General features: G+C 38.5%; 1 protein-coding gene across 3 annotated transcripts; it reads left to right on the forward strand.

Moving 5' to 3' along the window:
* Positions 1 to 227: 227 nt before the first annotated feature.
* LOC133623276 (solute carrier family 2, facilitated glucose transporter member 11-like) lies at positions 228 to 19,501 on the forward strand. 3 transcript variants are annotated; one of them, XM_061986428.1, is made up of 13 exons: positions 228 to 344; positions 2,918 to 3,035; positions 3,113 to 3,211; positions 3,286 to 3,446; positions 5,997 to 6,121; positions 6,205 to 6,334; positions 6,423 to 6,571; positions 6,781 to 6,968; positions 7,593 to 7,703; positions 12,001 to 12,102; positions 12,187 to 12,262; positions 12,340 to 12,467; positions 18,448 to 19,501. In XM_061986428.1, the coding sequence occupies exons 2-13, from the start codon at positions 2,955 to 2,957 to the stop codon at positions 18,640 to 18,642; spliced, it is 1,545 nt and encodes a 514-aa protein (XP_061842412.1). In that variant the 5' UTR covers positions 228 to 344; positions 2,918 to 2,954; the 3' UTR covers positions 18,643 to 19,501. The 3 variants fall into 3 exon arrangements, with proteins under 3 accessions (XP_061842412.1, XP_061842411.1, XP_061842414.1); XM_061986427.1 differs by having other exon boundaries at positions 231 to 344; positions 2,897 to 3,035; XM_061986430.1 differs by lacking the exon at positions 2,918 to 3,035 and having other exon boundaries at positions 308 to 344.
* Positions 19,502 to 20,837: the final 1,336 nt, after the last annotated feature.

A 20,837-nucleotide genomic window follows, 5' to 3' on the forward strand; every position in this document is an offset into this window, starting at 1 on the left:
ATGACACAAGATAGCATAACACACAAGGCTCTAGGCATCAGACATAACATTCTCACAGTCCGTCACAATGTATACATACACTGTTGAAAGTGAAAATGTTTTTAACCATTCTTTGGTGTGTCAGCTGGAAGACGATGAGGGATTCAAGGAGTTCGTGTCAGTGCATCAGAATCGCAGCCAAGCCCCGACGTGGGCAAACGACACAGTGGAGAAGCAGCAGCTAGTCGAACCCGACAGTGGCAAGGCAAAAAGCAAGAAGAAGCCGGCTGCAGATGATTACCTCAACTTTGACTCTAAAGAGTCAGAAGATGAGAAGGAAGAAGAGGAAGACAGTGAAGATGAAGGTAAGAAGTTGTGGGGACCTTGATAGATGATAGATACATCCTTTCTCATTAGTCGCTTTGAAGTCTGCTTGAACAAAATCTAACATCAATCTAGTACAGAGATGTCAAAACTTTTTGACTCTGGGAGGCCACATTGGGCTAAAAAAAAAGATTGGCTGGGCTATCTATCTGAATAAAGAATGTACAATTTACAATATATGGAAATAATCAGATACATTTTAGTTTGCTAAAGTATTAGTTTAATTAAATGAAGCAAGCTATTGTTAACTAAGCCTGACTAACCCATAACTTTTAACTGTTATTTACAACCCCCCCCCCGCCACATCAGATCGTGACGACACTACATATGAAGTATAAACAATAAACAGTGATGGGCAGTAACAAGCTACATGTAGCTAAGCTATCGTAGTTTAACTACATTTTCTAGTAGCTTGGCAGTAGTTAAGCTACTTTTTTAACGAGTAGCTTTTCCTGTAGCTTAGCTATTTGTAGCTTACATCCTGTTTGTTTTCATATATGGGTTTTTGAGACTTTTATTTGTGTCCTGTCATGATCGATGTCTCCAGCAATTTTCGTGAAGATACATAAATCCGATGGCAGGGGCAAATTACTCAGTGGCCTAGTGGTTAGAGTGTCCGCCCTGAGATCGGTAGGTTGTGAGTTCAAATCCCGGCCGAGTCATACCAAAGACTATAAAAATGGGACCCATTACCTCCCTGCTTGGCACTCAGCATCAAGGGTTGGAATTGGGGGTTAAATCACCAAAAATGATTCCCGGGCGCGGCCACCGCTGCTGCCCACTGCTCCCCTCACCTCCCAGGGGGTGATCAAGGGTGATGGGTCAAATGCAGAGAATAATCTCGCCACACCTAGTGTGTGTGTGTGACAATCATTGGTACTTTAACTTTTTAACTTTAAAATAAAAATAAAAAAATTCAAGGGGGCACTAGAGAATCAATTTTGATATGTCATCTTCGGTAACGACAAAATATCCAATTTATCTCCGGACTAGACGTGCTTGCAAAAATTGCTGAGTTTTGTAAACATTAAAGGCCTTAAAAATGATCGAAGTGGGTGAAAAATAATGCATGGGGCCATTACAACAGGGCCTACGCAACCATTGCTGACGGGCCTAATTAAGATTAATGTTATAATCAATAATGTAAAAAGCACAACACTTACAGTGTAAACACTTTGTAGGGCGCAACATAACACATTCAGCTTCACGGAAAAAGCTACTTCCGAGTTAAACAACATACCATAGATAGCCTGTACACTACTGCCATTTAATGTCTTGGAAGTGAAACTGCATAGCAAATTAGACTCAAACTTCATAAGAAAACTAGATATGACTACTGGTCAGCACAGTTAACGTAATTAGCTCATTTTTAAACGGTGGCAGAGGGGTTAGTGCATCTGCCTCACAATACGAAGGTCCTGAGTAGTCTTGGGTTCAATCCCGGGCTCGGGATCTTTCTGTGTGGAGTTTGCATGTTCTCCCCATGACTGCGTGGGTTCCCTCCGGGTACTCCGGCTTCCTCCCACCTCCAAAGACATGCACCTGGGGATAAGTTGATTGGCAACACTAAAAATTGGCCCTAGTGTGTGGATGTGAGTGTGAATGTTGTCTGTCTATCTGTGTTGGCCCTGCGATGAGGTGGCGACTTGTCCAGGGTGTACCCCGCCTTCCGCCCGATTGTAGCTGAGATAGGCTCCAGCGCCCCCCGCAACCCCAAAAGGGAATAAGCGGTAGAAAATGGATGGATGGATGGATGGGTTAAAAAAAACTATCATCAAACAATTAACATTCATCAACACATACAAAAGTACTAAAATTTTGTACCGTTGTGTTCAAAGGTACCGGGGAATTGATACCAGTATCAGTTCAAATGCGAACGGTACCCATTCTTACTCTTACTTGCACTTCACCTGCCGTCTCTGCATCCTGGGGTAACACATACTGAAAACAGTACAAAATAGACTGTCAGGAAAAAACTAATATTTGATTTCATAGGACAAATACTAGAATTTAGGTAAACGGCAGGGAAGGCTTTGCAGGCCCCGATAACCTAACATTGTTTCAATATATAGTAAAAAAACACCACATTAAAGGGCTGGTCTTAGTTTGGAAATGTTAGTCATCCACACCAAAATGGGCTTGTTTCCCCGTAATACTTTGTTAAAATGATTTACTGCAAATTAAAGTCGCAACCTTTGTTCTTGACACACGAATCAAGGTAATTTACTCAATTCTTCATACTGTACGTCCTTCGGCTGTAACACATATGCATGTAACGTACTGGCCTGCTTTGACACCAAAAAGAAAATACATTTTTGTCACTATTTTGTAAGCTGTATAATTACATTTGTGGACTTCATGAATTACTCCAGTTAGTTTTTTCTGGGAAAACTTCTTGCAACATCCAAATTTTACGGCCCCATGTGTGAAATTGTTTCAAAGTGGAAATGTGTCCATTCTTAACAGGCCACGGTCATATTGTTATGACTCAAGAACAGTGTTTTGCTGCAGTATAAAACTGTTTTCTCATCAGATTTGGTTTTCTTTTCGAGAGCGAGCTTAAGAAGGACGCTGTGTGGGGAACAGACAAAATGCCGAAAGATAATAGGGACGATTATGAATATACGCCCTTGTTGATTAAACAGCCGGAAGAAACAAGACTGGGTATAAAGGTATGTTGTGTTAAGTTGTTTTGCAGTGGGGTGAAATTAAATTGTTTCATCTTTGTGCTTGCCTGTCTTTCCTGGAGTTTCCAAACAAATCCCTTCTTCTGGCAACCTTTGCTGCTTGTATAGGAGGAAGCTTCCAGTATGGATATAACGTCTCCATCATTAATGCACCCACTAAGGTAATAATGCTCTATTTTTGGGACATTTTCTCATTTTGATCAATGTGGTATATCTATATTTTCCATGTTTGTAGCATGTGCAAGAGTTCATCAACCAAACGTGGACAGTGCGTTATCAGACCGGAATTGCAGAGGACGCTCTCACCCTTTTGTGGTCCATCATTGTGTCAATATTTACCCTTGGAGGACTAGTAGGAGTGTCAGTTGGAGGAACATTGTCAATAAAGCTGGGACGGTATGGATTTAAATTTTTTAATGAATCACAGTGAATTATGATCCAAGACAAGAGCAATGTGAACAATCTGGCAGCTACTTTTTTATGCCGTATTTTGGTTATCTCATTTCATCAGAAATGTTTTTTCCCTTTCAGTAAATTCAGTCATTTCAGTTTTAGTTTGCGTTTTTTCCAAGAACAGTTTTTTAATGTTACATTTAAAAATTTCAATGTCCAATTATTTCACAAGTTTATGATACACTTGTTATTTCACAATACCCCAAAGCCTAAAAGGACATATCAGTAGGCCTGCAGCTATTGATTGTGCCAATCGGATAAAACATACTTCATAGCTGCTAAGCTTGTTTTAGGGAAAATTGTTGAAATACACATCAATTTTTCTGCATGCCAAGACCTTCTTTCTTTTTTTCTAATAAATGCAAATCATCATTATTGAAATTGCACTTTTAACATGTGTGTATTAAGGAAAAAGTACATTTTAAAAATCTTCGCTGTTCGCTGCCACACAGATCACAACCCCCCCACAAAACCGCTGTCATGTGCGGAAACTATGTTCACGCATTTTAATATTTCACGCATTCCCTGCACTTCATGCGGTATGAATTGTGTCAATATTAATTAGTTACACTCATTAAACAGTTAATAAAGAATATAAATCAAAGCTTTTTTCTAGTCTTAATTAATAGTAACCTAATAATTAGTAGTTATTTGATTAATTGTTGCAGCCTTACATAAAAGTCCTTCATTTTTCAAAAGGCATAAAAATATTTGGGATTTTTTTCTTTGTTTCTTTGCTCAGATCTTTTAATCAATTTCAGTCCTAAACAAAAATACCAAACATTTCATTTTAAAAAAAATTCTCACTAATGCTGTCAAATGATTATTTAATTTGTATCACTTTTTTAGTTGGATTAATTATGATTAATCACAAGTTATTACTCGCTTGCATGGTTTAAATCAGTGGTTCTTAACCTTGTTGGAGGTACCGAACCCCACAAGTTTCATATGCGCATTCACCAAACCCGAACCGTAATCATGAAATTGTGTTATTATATTAACTAAATGGTTTGGACACAAGTACAATTTTATTGTCAGAATGTCATCCAGTGACATTTAAAAAAATGTTTTACTCATCATTTGTTTGCTCAAAACTTGGTAGCAGTTTAATATAAAGTATTATAAAATATAAAGTCCCGTCCGTCTGGATGTATTTTTGAAGTGAAATTTGGAAGCGAGCACACCAGGTAACCATCCCCAACTAAGGTAAAGGAGCATATGCTGTCAAAATAAACTTGCTTGATTAATCTGCGGTGATAAATGTTTCATGCGATCATTTTTTTTGTGATTAATCACATGAATTAACGAGTTGTTTTTGGCAGCCCTGATTTTAACCCATTGAAGGCCTTTTGATCAAATGATGCCACAGTTGTCAATTAGTCTACATTTGCGTAATATTAGTTAATTTAGTCATTTTAACCTGTCAAAAAAAACCAAGCTTGAAATAATTTATATATTTTTTTAGGACCGAAGTCTATTAACAAATTTGAGGCAACATTTTTTTTTTAATACAAAATATTTTTAAGGACTTTTATGTCCTGTTTGGCTTTAAATATAATGAAAATTGAAAATCTCCAGAGCAGGGGTGCCCATAGCATCAGTCGCGAGCTACCGGCCGATCGCAGAGGCTATGTCAGTCGATCGCCAGCCAGGCATTAAAAAAATACACCTAAAAATTTGCGATCTTCACCAAGACGTCACTTTCGTCACAGATGACGCTGGTTGCTGCGAGCTCATTATTAAGAATAAATGACCGACAGGAAGGCGAGAAACACTTTTTATTTCAACAGACTCTCGCGCCGTACCTGCTGTCAAAACTCTAAAGACCGACTGCACAGTTCCTGTCTTCACAATAAAAGCGCTGCTTCATCCTGCCTGCACTAACAAAATAATAGTCTCCGAAAATTGGCGTGCACAAGCTCGCAAGCTACGGAGTTTGGTGTCAATGTATTTATTGTAAAGTGTATAAAAATTAATATGGAAGCTGGACAAATAAGATGTCAAAAAACAACCACTTTTATATGGTATTGGACAGAAAGGAGGACTTTGTTTCTCCTCCATTTGAAAATGCGGACGTTATCAGCACTACTGTCTGATTCCAATCAATGCAAGTCATCAGAATCAGTTAATACACCAACTTGTATTTTTGTCTTCATGAAAGAAAGGAATGTATATGTTAAACATGCTTGTATTATCATTAAACACCTTTAACTTGTTAACAAAAATAAATAAATTAATTAATATAAATTATATATATAAATGAGGTAGATCCCCTCGACTTGGTTAATTGAAAATTAGCTCAACTGCAGAAAAAGTGTGGCCACCCCTGTTCCAAAGGGTTCACAGAAGACAGTCCACCTCAGACAACCACAAACCACACACTTTGTTCAATGGATAAACTGAGTTGACAACTTTCTCAATAGATGTGTGGTGTACATAATGTTGTGGCTTCAGTGTCATGTCATATAAGGTCATACGTCTATGTTGCTGCAGGAAAGGGACGTTGTTGACTAACAACATTCTGGCAATAACTGCTGCACTGATGATGGGTCTGAGCTATGGAACAGGATCGTTTGAACTCATCATCATCGGTCGTCTTATCATTGGAGTAAATGCAGGTGACACATAATGAAATATGCTTAGAATGTTCAACAAATATTTGCTTACCATATGTGACCATGTGTTACTTACATATACGTAGGCGTTGGCCTTATTGTTCAACCTTTGTACTTGACCGAAATCGCTCCGACTGCCATCCGTGGCCTCTTGGGAATGGGGACCTATGTTTTTCTCACTGGGGGGATCCTGACTGGACAAGTGATGGGGCTCAAGTAAGCATATTTTGTTGTTATGACTGGCGTAACATGTCAATATTTGGAAGTGTGTGTATAGTACGAGACAAGCTGTGTGGTTCAACAGAGAGCTGCTGGGTAGAGAAGAGTATTGGCCCATTCTGCTGTCCACCACGGCTATCCCAGCGATCATGCAGCTCCTGACCCTCCCCTGGTTCCCGGAGAGTCCTTGCTTTCTCCTCATTGACAGAGGAGATGATGAGGGATGCAAAAAAGGTAAAAGGACTGTCTGATTCTGTTCAGTGAACATGATTTTATCAGAAATCGTCACAGGCAGAAACATATGCTTTCATCACCAGAAGATCAAGCATGTGATCATATTTGATGCAGTCAACCTTTTTGTTTTTTCACAAAAAAAAGACCTCGTGCCTTTCCGGATATGTGAGGACATCAGTCAACACATTGTTGTCTCTTCTCCGACGCAGCCATAAAGCAACTCCACGGTGCTGCAAATTGTGAAAAAGAAATGGAGGAAATTGAGAACGAGAGGAACAACCTGGTTGGAATCTCGGCCAAAAAGCCGTGGGAACTGTTTGCGGACCGCGACATGCGATGGCAGCTTATCACCATCATGCTTCTCAATGCAGCTGAGCAGCTCAATGGAATCAACGCCGTATGTGACCACTGAAAACTCATTGGCAGACCTTGGTAGCAAACACAGAACACTGGGGTCCAAACTTGTATTTTACATAACTGAGGCATTGCTCAAGGCACCTCTCTAAGTACTTTCCTTTTTGGTAATTACAATGTGATTTATGTAACTAAGGTGTTGCTGTATCTTGTTTACTTCAGATGCAGTCAGCAGTTATTTGTTCAACGTCTTTAGTTATACGAGTGGTGTTCCTCAAGGTTCCATTTTAGATCCTCTCTTTTTCACCATTTGGGCTATTCAACTGGTGGCCCGCAAGTTCAGTTCAAAAAAACTTGTGAGACACTCATATTTTTGCAGCAGATTCTTAAAAACACTTGAGTGCTGTCATAGAGATGATCTTTGACTATCTTTTTTACAGAAATATCTCCTGTAACTCTGACAAGTAGACCAAAATCAAATGTCTACCATAGAGGATGCTGTTTCTCAAAAATATACAAAAAAGGAAAGATCCTTTGCCTACTGGATAAAATGGCCCCCAAAACAATTTAGTTGAATACCCCTACTATAAATGTCTTCTTCATACTGCAAATCGTTCAATTAATGAACAATTAATTTTAAATCTATTCTCTTCTGTTTTTTCCGCAGATCTATTTTTACACAGATTATGTGTTCAGACAAGCAGGAATTCCTAATGACAAAATATCGTATGCCACCGTGGGCACTGGTGCCTGTGAATGCCTCACTGTTTTGACACGTGTGAGTATTTTACATTTCATTTGCTGCAAAGACTATTGGGCATGTGATGTTTTATACTGTAGTAGTGCAGAAAAGGGCTAAAACAACAATAAGTTGTACGTTTACCATAAAATAGAAATAATTTTTGAAGGTACACTTGCTTGTCGTCATTGCCAGACCTCAGATTACTTTCTTTAGCGACCCTTTTTTATTGATTTATTTTTTAAATCTAAGGCTGGCTTAATTCTTTATTTTAGACACAACATATTAACTTGAAAGTATTTGAAACCATGACATTTGAACTCGATACACAGAAAATAATGCAAATTGGAGTATAAAGTATAAAAAATAAGCTAACTATTCCTAAAAGCAAACATCAGAACTATAAAGTCAGCCTTTAATTCAGGGGTGCCCACACTTTTCACTTTACACTTTTCAATTGACCAAGTCGAGAGGATTTACCTCATTCATATATATAATTTATATTTATTTATTTATGAAAAAGACGTTTTTGTTAACAAGTTAAAGGGGTTTAATGATACTACAAGCATGTTTAACACATTTAGATTCCTTTCTTTCATGAAGACAAGAATATTAATATAAATTAAATTATAAATGAATACATCTTTATTAGAAAGTGAGGAAAATAGATTACAAATTTAAAAAATTATTTCAGATTTGATTAAAAATAACCAGGATTCTGTCTCTGACATCTCCACAATATGGGAAGCACTTAAGTGTTGTGTAAGAGGAGAACTTATTAGGATTGCAAGCTTTAAGAATAAAAAACGTGCTGAAGAAAATGAATTATTGAATGGAATCAAACAATTGCAGGACACATTGTCCAAACAGTATAATCAGGAAACATGGATCAAACTTTGCAAACAAAGAATGGAATATGATAATATAATAAAGCAGAAGGTTGAACATAAAATTAATAGGGCAAAATAAAAGTTTCAAATATGGCGGCGAGCAGGCTGGAAAGCTCCTTGCGTTAAGGTTAAAGAAGCAGATGACTAGAAATCATATATCTAATATTAAACTTTCAGATGGTAGTATTTCTGTTGATCCCAAGCAAATCAATGAAACGTTTAGAACATTTTATACAAATCTACATACGTCTGAGAAAGATCGTAGCATAGAAGCTATGCAGTCATATTTAAACCCAATACAACTGCCATCCTTATCAGAGCATGACAAAAAATCACTGGAGGAACCTATACAATTAATGGAAATTCAAAAAGCTATAAATTCATTTGCAAAAAATAAATCTCCTGGCCCTGATGGCTACAATACAGAATTGTATCAATTATTTAATGAAGATTTGTCTCCTCTGTTTTTGCAAATGTACAAATCTTCATTTAATAAACAATTGTTTTCTCCAACCTTCAATTTTTCTCATTTCTCATTGATATATAAAAAGGATAAAGACCCATTGATTTGCGGTAATTATCGTCCTTTATCCTTAGCCAATATGGACAATAAAATCTTGGCCAAAATCTTAGCCACACGATTATCAAATGTAATAGGAAAATGAATTCATACTGACCAAACTGGCTTCATGGTAGGTCGACAATCTTCAGACAATACAAGGAAATTGTTTAATGTTATTTACTATGCTAGAAATCTCCCTTATCCCACGGCAGTATGTACTGTTGATGCGGAGAAGGCATTCGACCGCATGAACTGGTCATTTATGTTTTGCACATTACGTAAATTTGGATTTGGAGATAATTTTATACAATGGATCAAGATGGCAGGGTGGTTCATATTCATTTTTACCGCAAACTTATTCCCACTCGCTTCCTGCTCTGCCAGATAAAACGGGGTTCAAAACCTGATCCGGATTGACGTAATTTTCTTTAGAGGTAGGAATTTTTGGACACTTCACGATTCAATTTGGAGATAATTTTATACAATGGATCAAGATGGCAGGGTGGTTCATATTCATTTTTACCGCAAACTTAATCCCACTCGCTTCCTGCTCTGCCAGATGAAACGGGGTTCAAAACCTGATCCGGATTGACGTAATTATCTTTAGAGGTAGGAATTTTTGGACACTTCCAAATTTTAGGGTGACTGCTCGATTCAGAATCGATTTTCGATTCAACATGACTCCCGTAATATATACAGTACAGGCCAAAAGTTTGGACACACCTTCTCATTCAATGTGTTTTCTTTATTTTCATGACTATTTACATTGTAGATTGTCACTGAAGGCATCAAAACTATGAATGAACACATGTGGAGTTATGTACTTAACAAAAAAAGGTGAAATAACTGAAAACGTGTTTTATATTCTAGTTTCTTCAAAATAGCCACCCTTTGCTCTGATTATTGTTTTGCACACTCTTGGCATTCTCTCGGTGAGCTTCAAGAAGGTTTTCACTTCACAGATGTCATAGTGTTGATGCCTTCAGTGACAATCTACAATGTAAATAGTTATGAAAATAAAGAAAATGCATTGAAATGAGAAAGTGTGTCCAAACTTTTGGCCTGTACTGTATATTTGCTTGTACATAAGTTATAGTAAAACCTTTTCAAAACAGGTTATAGGTTACAAAAGCTACCGTATTTTTCGGACTATAAGTCGCAGTTTTTTTCATAGTTTGGCCGGGGGTGCAACTTATACTCAGGAGCAACTTATGTGGGAAATTATTAACACATTACCGTAAAATATCAAATAAAATTATTTAGCTCATTCACGTAAGAGACTAGACGTATAAGATTTCATGGGATTTAGCGATTAGGAGTGACAGATTGTTTGGTAAACATATAGCATGTTCTATATGTTATAGTGATTTGAATGACTCTTACCATAATATGTTACGTTAACATACCAGGCACGTTCTCAGTCGGTTATTTATGCGTCATATAGCGTACACTTATTCAGCCTGTTGTTCACTATTCTTTATTTATTTTAAATTGCCTTTCAAATGTCTATTCTTGGTGTTGGGTTTTATCAAATAAATTTCCCCCAAAAATGCGACTTATACTCCAGTGCGACTTATATATGTTTTTTTCCTTCTTTTTATGCATTTTCGGCCGGTGCAACTTATACTCCGGAGCGACTTATACTCCGAAAAATACGGTACTCTGTGCAGCTGACTTATACGCACAGCTTTGGCCTAAAAACATTTTTTTTAAACAGTTTTTTAAGTAAAATTTACAAAAATCACAAAATGTGAATCAGTCTAATAAAGGAAAATAGAGCAACCAAAACTCCAACCCAATCCCAGCTTACTTACAGTTGAATAGAAATTTACAAAGCAATTGAGAAGAAATGCACTAAGTAATACTATAAAAAAGGAAAACCCAAAATGTGTAAAGTCAACAGTATAAATTATAATTAATAATATCAATAGCAGTTGTTCAATGTTTTTCATTCAAAAATTGATTTTCAAAAAAAAAATACATTTAAGTATTGAAAAAAAAAAATTTTGTATCACCCGTACTAGTGATCTTTATCAATGTATGTTTGAATGATGTTACATTTGTTACTGTTTTACCCCCCAAATAATATTCAGAATTTTTTCCCCCACTATAAAAAAGGCAAACCAAAAATGTATAAAGGCAACAGCATAAAGTACAATAATAATATCAATAGCAGTTGTTCAATATTTTTAAATGTTTTAAAAATAATTGAAAAATTATTAATCCATCAAGAATCGGGATAAATAAAAATCGTGATCTGGATGTACATCATTTTTTTGTAGCATCCGTACTCGTAATTTATCAATTTATGTTTGAATGATGTAAAAAAAATAAAAATAATTATTGATCAATATTTTTCGCACTAATTTGTTTTAGTACAAAAGATACATCAAATTTGATTCAAGTTAGATTAAAGGATAAGAATAATTTCACATTACTATAAAAGTGTGCGAAAAAATGTTTAATAGTTCATATAAAATTCTGCTTTTGGGCCCTGCTGTAGAGTCATGTTATTTTCATTAACTTTGGTCAAATTCCTAATTATGTTAGGGTCCAGGTCACCCGTCAGCCTTGTGAAGACAAGCAGTATAAAACAAATGGATGAATGGGTGTTTAAGAACAGAGTTTGTACTGTAAATGCATTATCTTATCTGTAAAAAACATAAATACCTTGAGTCTGAAACACATACAAAAATATCAATAGGATGTGAAATAGCTGGGCTCATATGCTCTTTGTAAGATGTTTTCTGAAAATAATGCACATTACTGCCGGGCAGTGTGATGGAACAATTGGGCACAAGTAGCATGAAAGGTCAGCGCCAGATGGAGAGGAAGTGCTTTCATGCAATGGTTTCAGACTTGTCATGTGCTGCATGTCTCGCAGGGTTTGCTCATTGAGAGGCTGGGAAGGAAGGTGCTGATTATTGGGGGATACACGCTGATGAGTATCTGCTGCATTTTGTTCACTCTGACCATGACCTTACAGGTATTAAAGTTCACACGCAAACATAATATATGTACTAGTATATGTTGCATTAAGCACATCTTTGTGTTTTTGCTTGATACCCAGGAAACCAGTTCAGTTTTTCCTTACCTGAGCATGGCATGTATTTTTGCCTTCATTCTGAGCTTTGGATTAGGACCTGGTAAACATTTTTTTTTTACATTTGTTTCACTTCAAAAGCTCCATGTGACAGTGGCATCTTCTTTGTTCTCTCCCAAGGCGCTGTGACTAACATCTTGATCGTGGATCTGTTCACACAAAAGTCACGGCCTGCAGCCTACATGATTGCAGGCTCCATAAACTGGACCAGCTTGTTTTTAATCAGCATGAGCTTCCCTTTTATTGTGGTGAGTACAGTATAGGCAACATGATTTTGAGGAAACTCTTATGTCCAACTCTTATGAATACAAACATTCTTTTGTGTGAATGCTGCAAAGTAACATAACATTCATCTCACACATTGTTTTATTCTCCAAAAATTTCAATTTCCAGGAATTCCACGTTTTCTCTGACTTTTGTTCCTATTCGAAATGATTGGGCAACTTTTTATTTTATTGTATGTTTTATTTATTTATTTATTTTTTGTCCTGTCCAGCTACTCAGGCAAATCATATTGTTGATGTAGATGCCCATATTTTCTGTACAGATTTACTTTACAAAAGAGAAGTTTAGGATAGTGTAGGATATTTATCTTGTTGCCTTATTTGTATTTGACTTTATTAAATGGATTTATATTATTATTTGGTGCAGCAAGGCCGGAGCAGGAGGGGATAGAAAGAGGAAAAAAAGGAAGACAGAGGGGGGAAATTGCAGGGACAACAGGGGGATAAGACAAAGAGACAACAACAACAAACATAACAACAACAACATCAGAACAGCATAAGCGAATACAATATGTACAAATATGATGGTAAAAGGGATTGCAAAGAAGCAGTTAGTGAAGTAAATAACACAGAAATGACAATGAACATTATTACAGTACAAATGGAGTAATACAAATACCAATAGAAATGGCACTATTGATAATGAATAATAACAATCATTACCTCTATTATCAACAATACTGTAGCGGCGAACAGCTGTCTCGTCAGCTGATGCGCGAGCGCGCAACCGCGGCGGCTTGGCAACCAGCCAAACCCCATTTAATAAAATTATATTTTATTATAGAACACATCCACATCCCTATTCACCTAGGCAACCCCAGGAAATGTATATAATTCGGCATTATTTCGGCCAGTCGGCTTATATGATCAGAGCCGATCAGTTTACGTTCACGCGCAGGTATAACGCGGCGCGCTACCGTCTCACCTGCTGGTGCGCGAGCCCGGTAATTAGACAGCTGTGTCAAATCAAAGAGTACAAAAGACGCCAGCGCAGAGTGGAGAAAGGTTTAGTTCATTACAGATAACCCAGAGTTGTGCCAAAAGTGTACCAAAACCAAAAGCTGAACGGACAGCCGGTAAGATTGCACTTTATTTCTCTTTGTGGGTGTGGCGCGCCTGTTGGCTGGTGAGTTGGGGGGGTGCGGGGGAGTTGTGTGCATGTAGCGTGCTTAGTCTGGAGGCTAAATACACACAATGTTTTTGTGTAACTGTTGTTTAGTAAGGAAGTGTTGATATTCTTTGCTTAGTTTGATAAATGTTGGAGCAGTTTGCTCAACTTAAAGTGTTGGCTTTAACTGTGTTGGATCATTGGCTGCTGGTGAGGGCATAGAAAAAGGGGCATTTTTCTACCAGTAGACAGCATTTAAGATTGAGTGTTTCACTGCTAAATTAATAATATATTTATATTGGATATGGATTTTAAATATGTATCTAAAATAGGTGGTTAATTGGTTAGGTATTTATGTATTTGCATATTGGGTTTTCTGCTGCATGTATCTATTGTGTTTCTGGTGTTAAATTTATTTTATATGTATCTTGGTGCATTTATGTTGAGACAATTTATTTAAAATCTGTTTCAACTTAAAGGGAAAATATTAATCAATTTTCTTGCACTTGTTTAATACTTGAGTGTTTGATAGCCTAATTAATAATTGTAAATTATGGGATTGATAATTGATTGATTTTTTTACAGCATGTTAATTTTGTGGTGTTTTGTCCTTAAAGGTTTTTCACCTACTAAAGGCTACTAAAGACAGCTAAAGAAACTAAAGGCTACTAAAGACAGCTAAAGAAACTGAAGGCTACTAAAGAAGCTAAAGGCTACTAAAGACAGCTAATGACAGCTAAAGAAACTAAAGGCTACCAAAGTCTACTAACACTGCTAAAAAGACTAAAGAAGAAAAAAGAAGCTGTTTCTTCGTTGGAAAAACTGTTGCAAACTTAAGGAAAAAAGTAACTACGGTCTGGTCTTTTGAGTGAAATCCAGAAGCCACATTCAGCATTGGTACATCCCTTCAAGTGTGGGATAAGCACAGTGAAAAAAGCAAAACACTTGACAAATACAATTGTTTTAAATGCAACAATACATACTGTACATGTAATGATAACTTGAAATACAAAATAAAGCAAATACATGGAGGGGAAGAAAAAGAAGCAAACTGTATTAACCTTGTAGATTAGTATAGTAACAATAGGTTAAGCTTTGTCAGTGTGCCATGTGTTACCCAGTTTCCCCTAGGGGAACAATATTAATATATGTTTGATGAAAATGGGCAACTTTTTAAACTTCCACACTTCCTACATTTCTCAACCGATTCAAGCCATTTCACCATAAACATACATGCTGGACATTCAAATCAAGAATTTTCAAAGTTACAAAAATTCCCTTTTTCCCCATAATTCTCAATTTTCGTAACATTTTTTCTCTTTTTTTTTTTTGTCATGTCCTGTCCAGCCCCATGAGCAAATAACATTGTTGATTTATATGTCCGTATCTTCTGTAGAGAACGACTTTTCAAAAGAAGAGCGTGGGATACTTCTCTTGTTTTATTTTTGTTTAATGAATGCTTTGATAGATTTAGTGTTTGGCGCAACCAGACTGGTCGAGTAACATTTATTCTTTGTTAAAAAAGTGTTAGTAGGAAAGTAATTCATATGGCCCCATTTTATTTGACACATATTTTACATGATTTGGGGGTTTGTGTTATGGTTTGCAGGGGAAGATGACGGCAACTGACACCAGGGCGCAGTAATGTTCAAAGATTTATTATATATATAGTCCAAATATATATAATAATCAAACAATACTAAATATACGAACTAAGGAATTGGAGTGTGACAAAATCCAAAAGTGTGTATGGTGTAAGACTATGTGTAGTATTTAACTGTAGCGTTTTACTGTAATGTTGGAGGTGCGTGTTGAGAGGAGCGGTGCTGTCAAGACAAGGGCAAGGCAGGCAGGGTTGTCACGGGGTGGAAACGTGGTCGAGAGGCAGGAGCAAGTTGTCGTAGTCCGGGGGCAAGCGACGAGTGGAGAACCAGGAAGCACGAGTGAGGCAGGAAAGATCCGGGAGCACAAGACGCACAACTTGACTCGGGGATGCACACAGGGAACTGCGGGGTGAGGGAGGAGACGACAATCAACGCAGGGAAAGCACAGAGAGGACAGATAGAGAGCAAGGTTGCATCAAGCATAAGATAATCGCTTACAGTACCAACAGAAGATTATATTCCGACGGCGGCATGCCAGGTTGTCCAAGCTTATGAAGGCAGCTCCTTCATTATCGGCAGGTGTGCTGACTGATGATTGCTGCCAGCTGTGGAGGACACATTCCAATGCGCCCTGGCCGTGACAGTTTGTACTATCCACTTTTGCCGCCAAATGGCAGTCGAGTGTTGAATATCTTAAAATGTGTTAAGTGGCAATTGTAACTTTGACCACAGCGTCAGTTGTTATGTAGAGTGGCACTTTCCATCATGTTCAGCAGACTGCTTTGCAAAATTATTAACGCCGCTCTTCCTCACATGCGAGATCCACCCAGGAGTGGGGCCATATGAATCCCCTCCCTACTGTACGTCCACATTTCTCAACCAATTCAAACCTTTATGAAGTCCAAATGCTCCCTGCTAATATTAGTCAATTGCCAGCATGCTAACGTTACCATATTAGCATGCTAACGTTATAGCATACAAGCTTTTTTAACTTTTTTTGCAGGTACAGTGGAACCTCACTTTATTTAATTGGAGAGGGGCAAGCGGTAGAAATGGTTCGTAAACAGGGTTCATAAATAAAACAGTTTGTACTGTATATTGAAGCAAATGTATTCTTAAGAAACAATGTAAACATGAATATTGGGTCCAGCCCTCAACATAAGTCCTTATTTTAGTTAAGGTTGGTACACTTTGAACACAAAATAAAGTGCTCTACGGTAATGTATTTCAAATTAGCAAAGGTAAAACCGTTTGTATCTTTTAACCTTTTTGAACAAGTCGTGCATGCTTTTATTTCAAGTCGCCTGGACTACTGCAATGCACTTTATGCTGGCATTAGCCAAAAAGCTCTCTCCCGGTTGCAGTTAGTCCAGAATGCGGCAGCACGACTTTTAACAGGGGCCAGGAGACGCCAGCATATAACCCCAATCCTTGAGAGTTTGCACTGGCTCCCTGTTCATTTTAGAATTGATTTTTAAAACCTTGCTGTTTGTTTTTAAAGCTTTACATGGACTGGCACCTCAGTATATCTCGGACCTCATCCAAACTTACAATCCTGCGCGCGCGCTGAGGTCCGAGAGCCAGCTCCAGCTCGTGGTGTCCAAGACGAGACTTAAAACCAGGGGAGACAGGGCCTTCTCTGTGGTCGGCCCTAAGCTCTGGAACACTCTGCCCCTCCATGTTCAAACTGCTCCCACAGTGGAGTGTTTTAAGTCTCGTCTTAAGACCCACTTTTATTCTCTGGCTTTTAACACTATGTGAGTTGTGTGGTCCTCTGTTGTCCTCTGTGTTGTTAAAATATTGCTTTCTATTTACTGTTTTAATTGGTTTTACCCTTTGAAATTGTTTTTAATCATATTTATTTTATATTGTTTTTAATTGTGTTTAATATTGTCGTGCAGCACTTTGGAAACATTTTGTTGTTTAAATGTGCTATATAAATAAAGTGGATTGGATTGGATTGAAACTAACATAACAAAGAAGTGATGGATCAACTTTCTATTTAATAACAAAGTCTACAAACCTACTCAGTGGCCTAGTGGTTAGAGTGTCCGCCCTGAGATCGGTAGGTTGTGAGTTCAAACCCCGGCCGAGTCATACCAAAGACTATAAAAATGGGACCCATTACCTCCCTGCTTAGCACCCAGCATCAAGGGTTGGAATTGGGGGTTAAATCACCAAAGGTTATTCCCGGACGCGGCACCGCTGCTGCTCACTGCTCCCCTCACCTACCAGGGGGTGAACAAGGGGATGGGTCAAATGCAGAGGACAAATTTCACCACACCTAGTGGGTGTGTGACAATCATTGGTACTTTAACTTTAACTTAAATCAAAACAACAACTTGCTGAACTGCGCACACACACATTGTCACTAGCCCTGTGGTGCACTCACAGTTTAAAATCACATCACTCCTTAACGTTAACAGCCAGGTGGCTACAATAATCAGGAGTAAAAAAGTCAAATCCACTTTGCCTTTTTGGTTAATCTTCTTTGTGGGCAGCAGAAAGGAGGACGAGATAATGTCGACAACGCCATGGATACTTTCTGACTATCTGAAACCACACATTACTTGTCCATTGCTCTTTTTGGACTAATATTGAGTTAGTGACACTAGAAGAATGTTGTAAATGGTCTTAAAAGATACTTTAAAAGTACACAAATAGCACCTTAGCTAACAGCAGCACTTAATTGACTGAATAAGCGGTGAGGACCGGAGATCGATTAGCCCGCTCACAATGGATGTGCTGCCGGGCACAAAATGGCTCCTGTGCAGGCACTCAATGGGTGGATGAAACGTTAGTACAAGACATGGTTTGTACACCAAAGCATATTTTCATTCGGCCTGCCGTACTTCAAACGAAAAGGGGTTTGTAAATCGAGTTTCCACTGAATACACCTTAGAGTCATACAGTGTGGTACTTGACGTATGCTAACATTAGCATGTTACCTTGCTAATGTTTCATGCTAGCTTTTGTAGCTCATTTTGCAGGTATACTGTACATCTATAGTCATATTTTGTTACTTGACTGATCTGGCTAGCGTGCTAACTTTTAGCATTTCCGTTCACATTGCAGTTCACATGCACATTCTATTGAAATTGTTTACACAATACTTTTTGGAGTTATTTTTTGTACAAAGAAGCTAACCACTGATGAAAGCTTAACATAAAACCAACACACAACAATTTGTGTCAGCGGAAAAAAGAAAGAGTGTTGTGCTTTGTTTCCACAGATCCATCTGCAGCAGTACTGCTTCCTGGTGTCTATGGGAATATGCACTATGGTGGCGATTTACTTCTTCTTTTTTATCCCTGAGACTAAGAACAAAACTTTCCTGGAAATCCAGAATGAGTTTAAGTCCAGAAACAAAAAGAAGGGCAGCAGCACTGATGACTCTGGAATGACACTGTTGGCATCTTCAGGATAAAATCTCAAGATTGTAGTTTTCCATCCATCCATCTCCTTCTGCTTATTTTATTTTATTATTTCTGTTTTCCTTTTTCCTGCTTTGTTTGAATGCTGATCGTTTTTGAATGTGTTTTTAGATAGCTCCATGATGTTGTGACATTTCAAGTTTTTGTCATTGTTGTAATCTTTTGTCAATTTTACTGAATGGTCACTAAACTTTTCATGGTCAAAAGCTCTGAATTGTTCTAGGTGGTAGTAGAGCCCTATTTTTGAGTGAAACAAAAACTAAAGAAAACTTGTTATTTGAGGATTCAAATGACATGGGGAGAATGACGGAGCCAGAACCTGCAGAAAAGTGGAGAAAGAAGAGAAAAAGAAAAAAATGAGAGAAAAAGAAGGTAATCCGCTAGTATTCGATTTTGCGTCCTTTTCTACTGATTTTTTCCTCAAGATGCCTGAGGAAATGTTGAAAGAACATGAGTTTCAAAACACAGGCTGTGATGTCTATGGAAGAGCATGAAAGTCCGGAAATGGAGATTCTTTTATATTTCTTATTTGCCTGTTTTCTACCCCTTGTCCCTCTCGGGGTGCGTTGAAGTAATCATGGACCAGGGTGACAAAAACATGCAATTAAGTAATCAAAATAATATTTTTAATGCCTTATCGACACTGTCTATGCTGGGGAATGTGCTCCTGTCACCGCCTGCTGCTACCTTGTGGTTTGTATGTTCAGTTTTCCTTTGTTGGTGCAGCAGACCTGGCTCTTACTTTTTGTCTTCCTCATAGAGTGCCTGTGTTTCTCTGTGGGCGGAGTTGTGAGCATACTTGCCAACCCTCCCGATTTTCCCAGGAGACTCCCGAATTTCAGTGCCCCTCCCTCCGGGACAACCATTCTCCCGATTTCCACCCGGACAACAATTTTGGGGGTGTGCCTTAAAGGCACTGCCTTTAGCGTCCTCTACAACCTGTCGTCACGTCCGCCTTTACTCCAGACAAACGGCGTGCCGGCCCAGTCACATAATATATGCGGCTTTAACACACATAAGTGAATGCGATCCATACTTGATCAACAGCCATACAGGTCACATTGAGGGTGGCCGTATAAACAACTTTAACACTGTTACAAATATGCGCCACATTGTGAACCCCCACCAAACAAGAATGACACACATTTCGGGAGAACACCCGCACCTTAACACAACATACCCAAAACACCTTGCAGCACTAACTCCTCCGGGACGCTACAATATACACCCCCGCTACCACCAAACCCTGCCCACCTCAACCATACCCTCACCCCCACCTCAACCCCGCCCCCCCCCCCCCCCCCCCCCCCATCTCCTGAATTCAGAGGTCTCAAGGTTGGCAAGTATGGTTGTGAGACGTGCACAGCTGTGTCCAATCTCACCAGCACTACTTAAGCAGCACCTTGTCAGCTGGATGGCACTCTGTAATTCCACTCCTCGACTCTCCATGTCAGAAGACACCTATGCTTCTTGAATTTTTGCTACTTACCTTCTTGGCTATTTCCAGTGCCATCCAGCTTGGTGTACTGTTGTAGTTTGCACGTCTTGCAACTCCGACCCAAGTTTAGTTATTTTTCTATATTAGCTTTTGTCCTTTTTTCACGGTGCTCATTTTGTGTTCTATTTTTCGCACCGTCGCTCATTGTTGTGAGTACTTTTTCGTTATATAAAGAACTGTTTTACTCACAATCCATCTGCATCCTTGGGTTCCTCTGTTCTGCATTTAATTAAACTGTGACAACTCCAGTTCTGTAGATGACGTCACACGCGGCATATTGGAAAGGGAGCGTTCCAAGTACAGTTAGTTATCTACTGCCTACTCAAAAATAACTGATATTATGGGAAATGACAGCCAGATTAAATTAAGGAGCAAAAAATATTTTTTTTAAATTACAACTTAAATGTGTCATTAATTTATTATAATTAGAAATAAATAGATACATGTGTTTTTATCCATCCATCCATCCATCTTCTTCCGCTTATCCGAGGTCGGGTCGCGGGGGCAGCAGCCTAAGCAGGGAAGCCCAGACTTCCCTCTCCCCAGCCACTTCGTCCAGCTCTTCCTGTGGGACCCCGAGGCGTTCCCAGGCCAGCCGGGAGACATAGTCTTCCCAACGTGTCCTGGGTCTTCCCCGCGGCCTCCTACCGGTCGGACGTGCCCTTAGACACCTCCCTAGGGAGGCGTTCG

The sequence above is a fragment of the Nerophis lumbriciformis genome, linkage group LG12 (genome assembly GCF_033978685.3).
Source record: "Nerophis lumbriciformis linkage group LG12, RoL_Nlum_v2.1, whole genome shotgun sequence".
Taxonomy (NCBI): Eukaryota; Metazoa; Chordata; class Actinopteri; order Syngnathiformes; family Syngnathidae; genus Nerophis; species Nerophis lumbriciformis.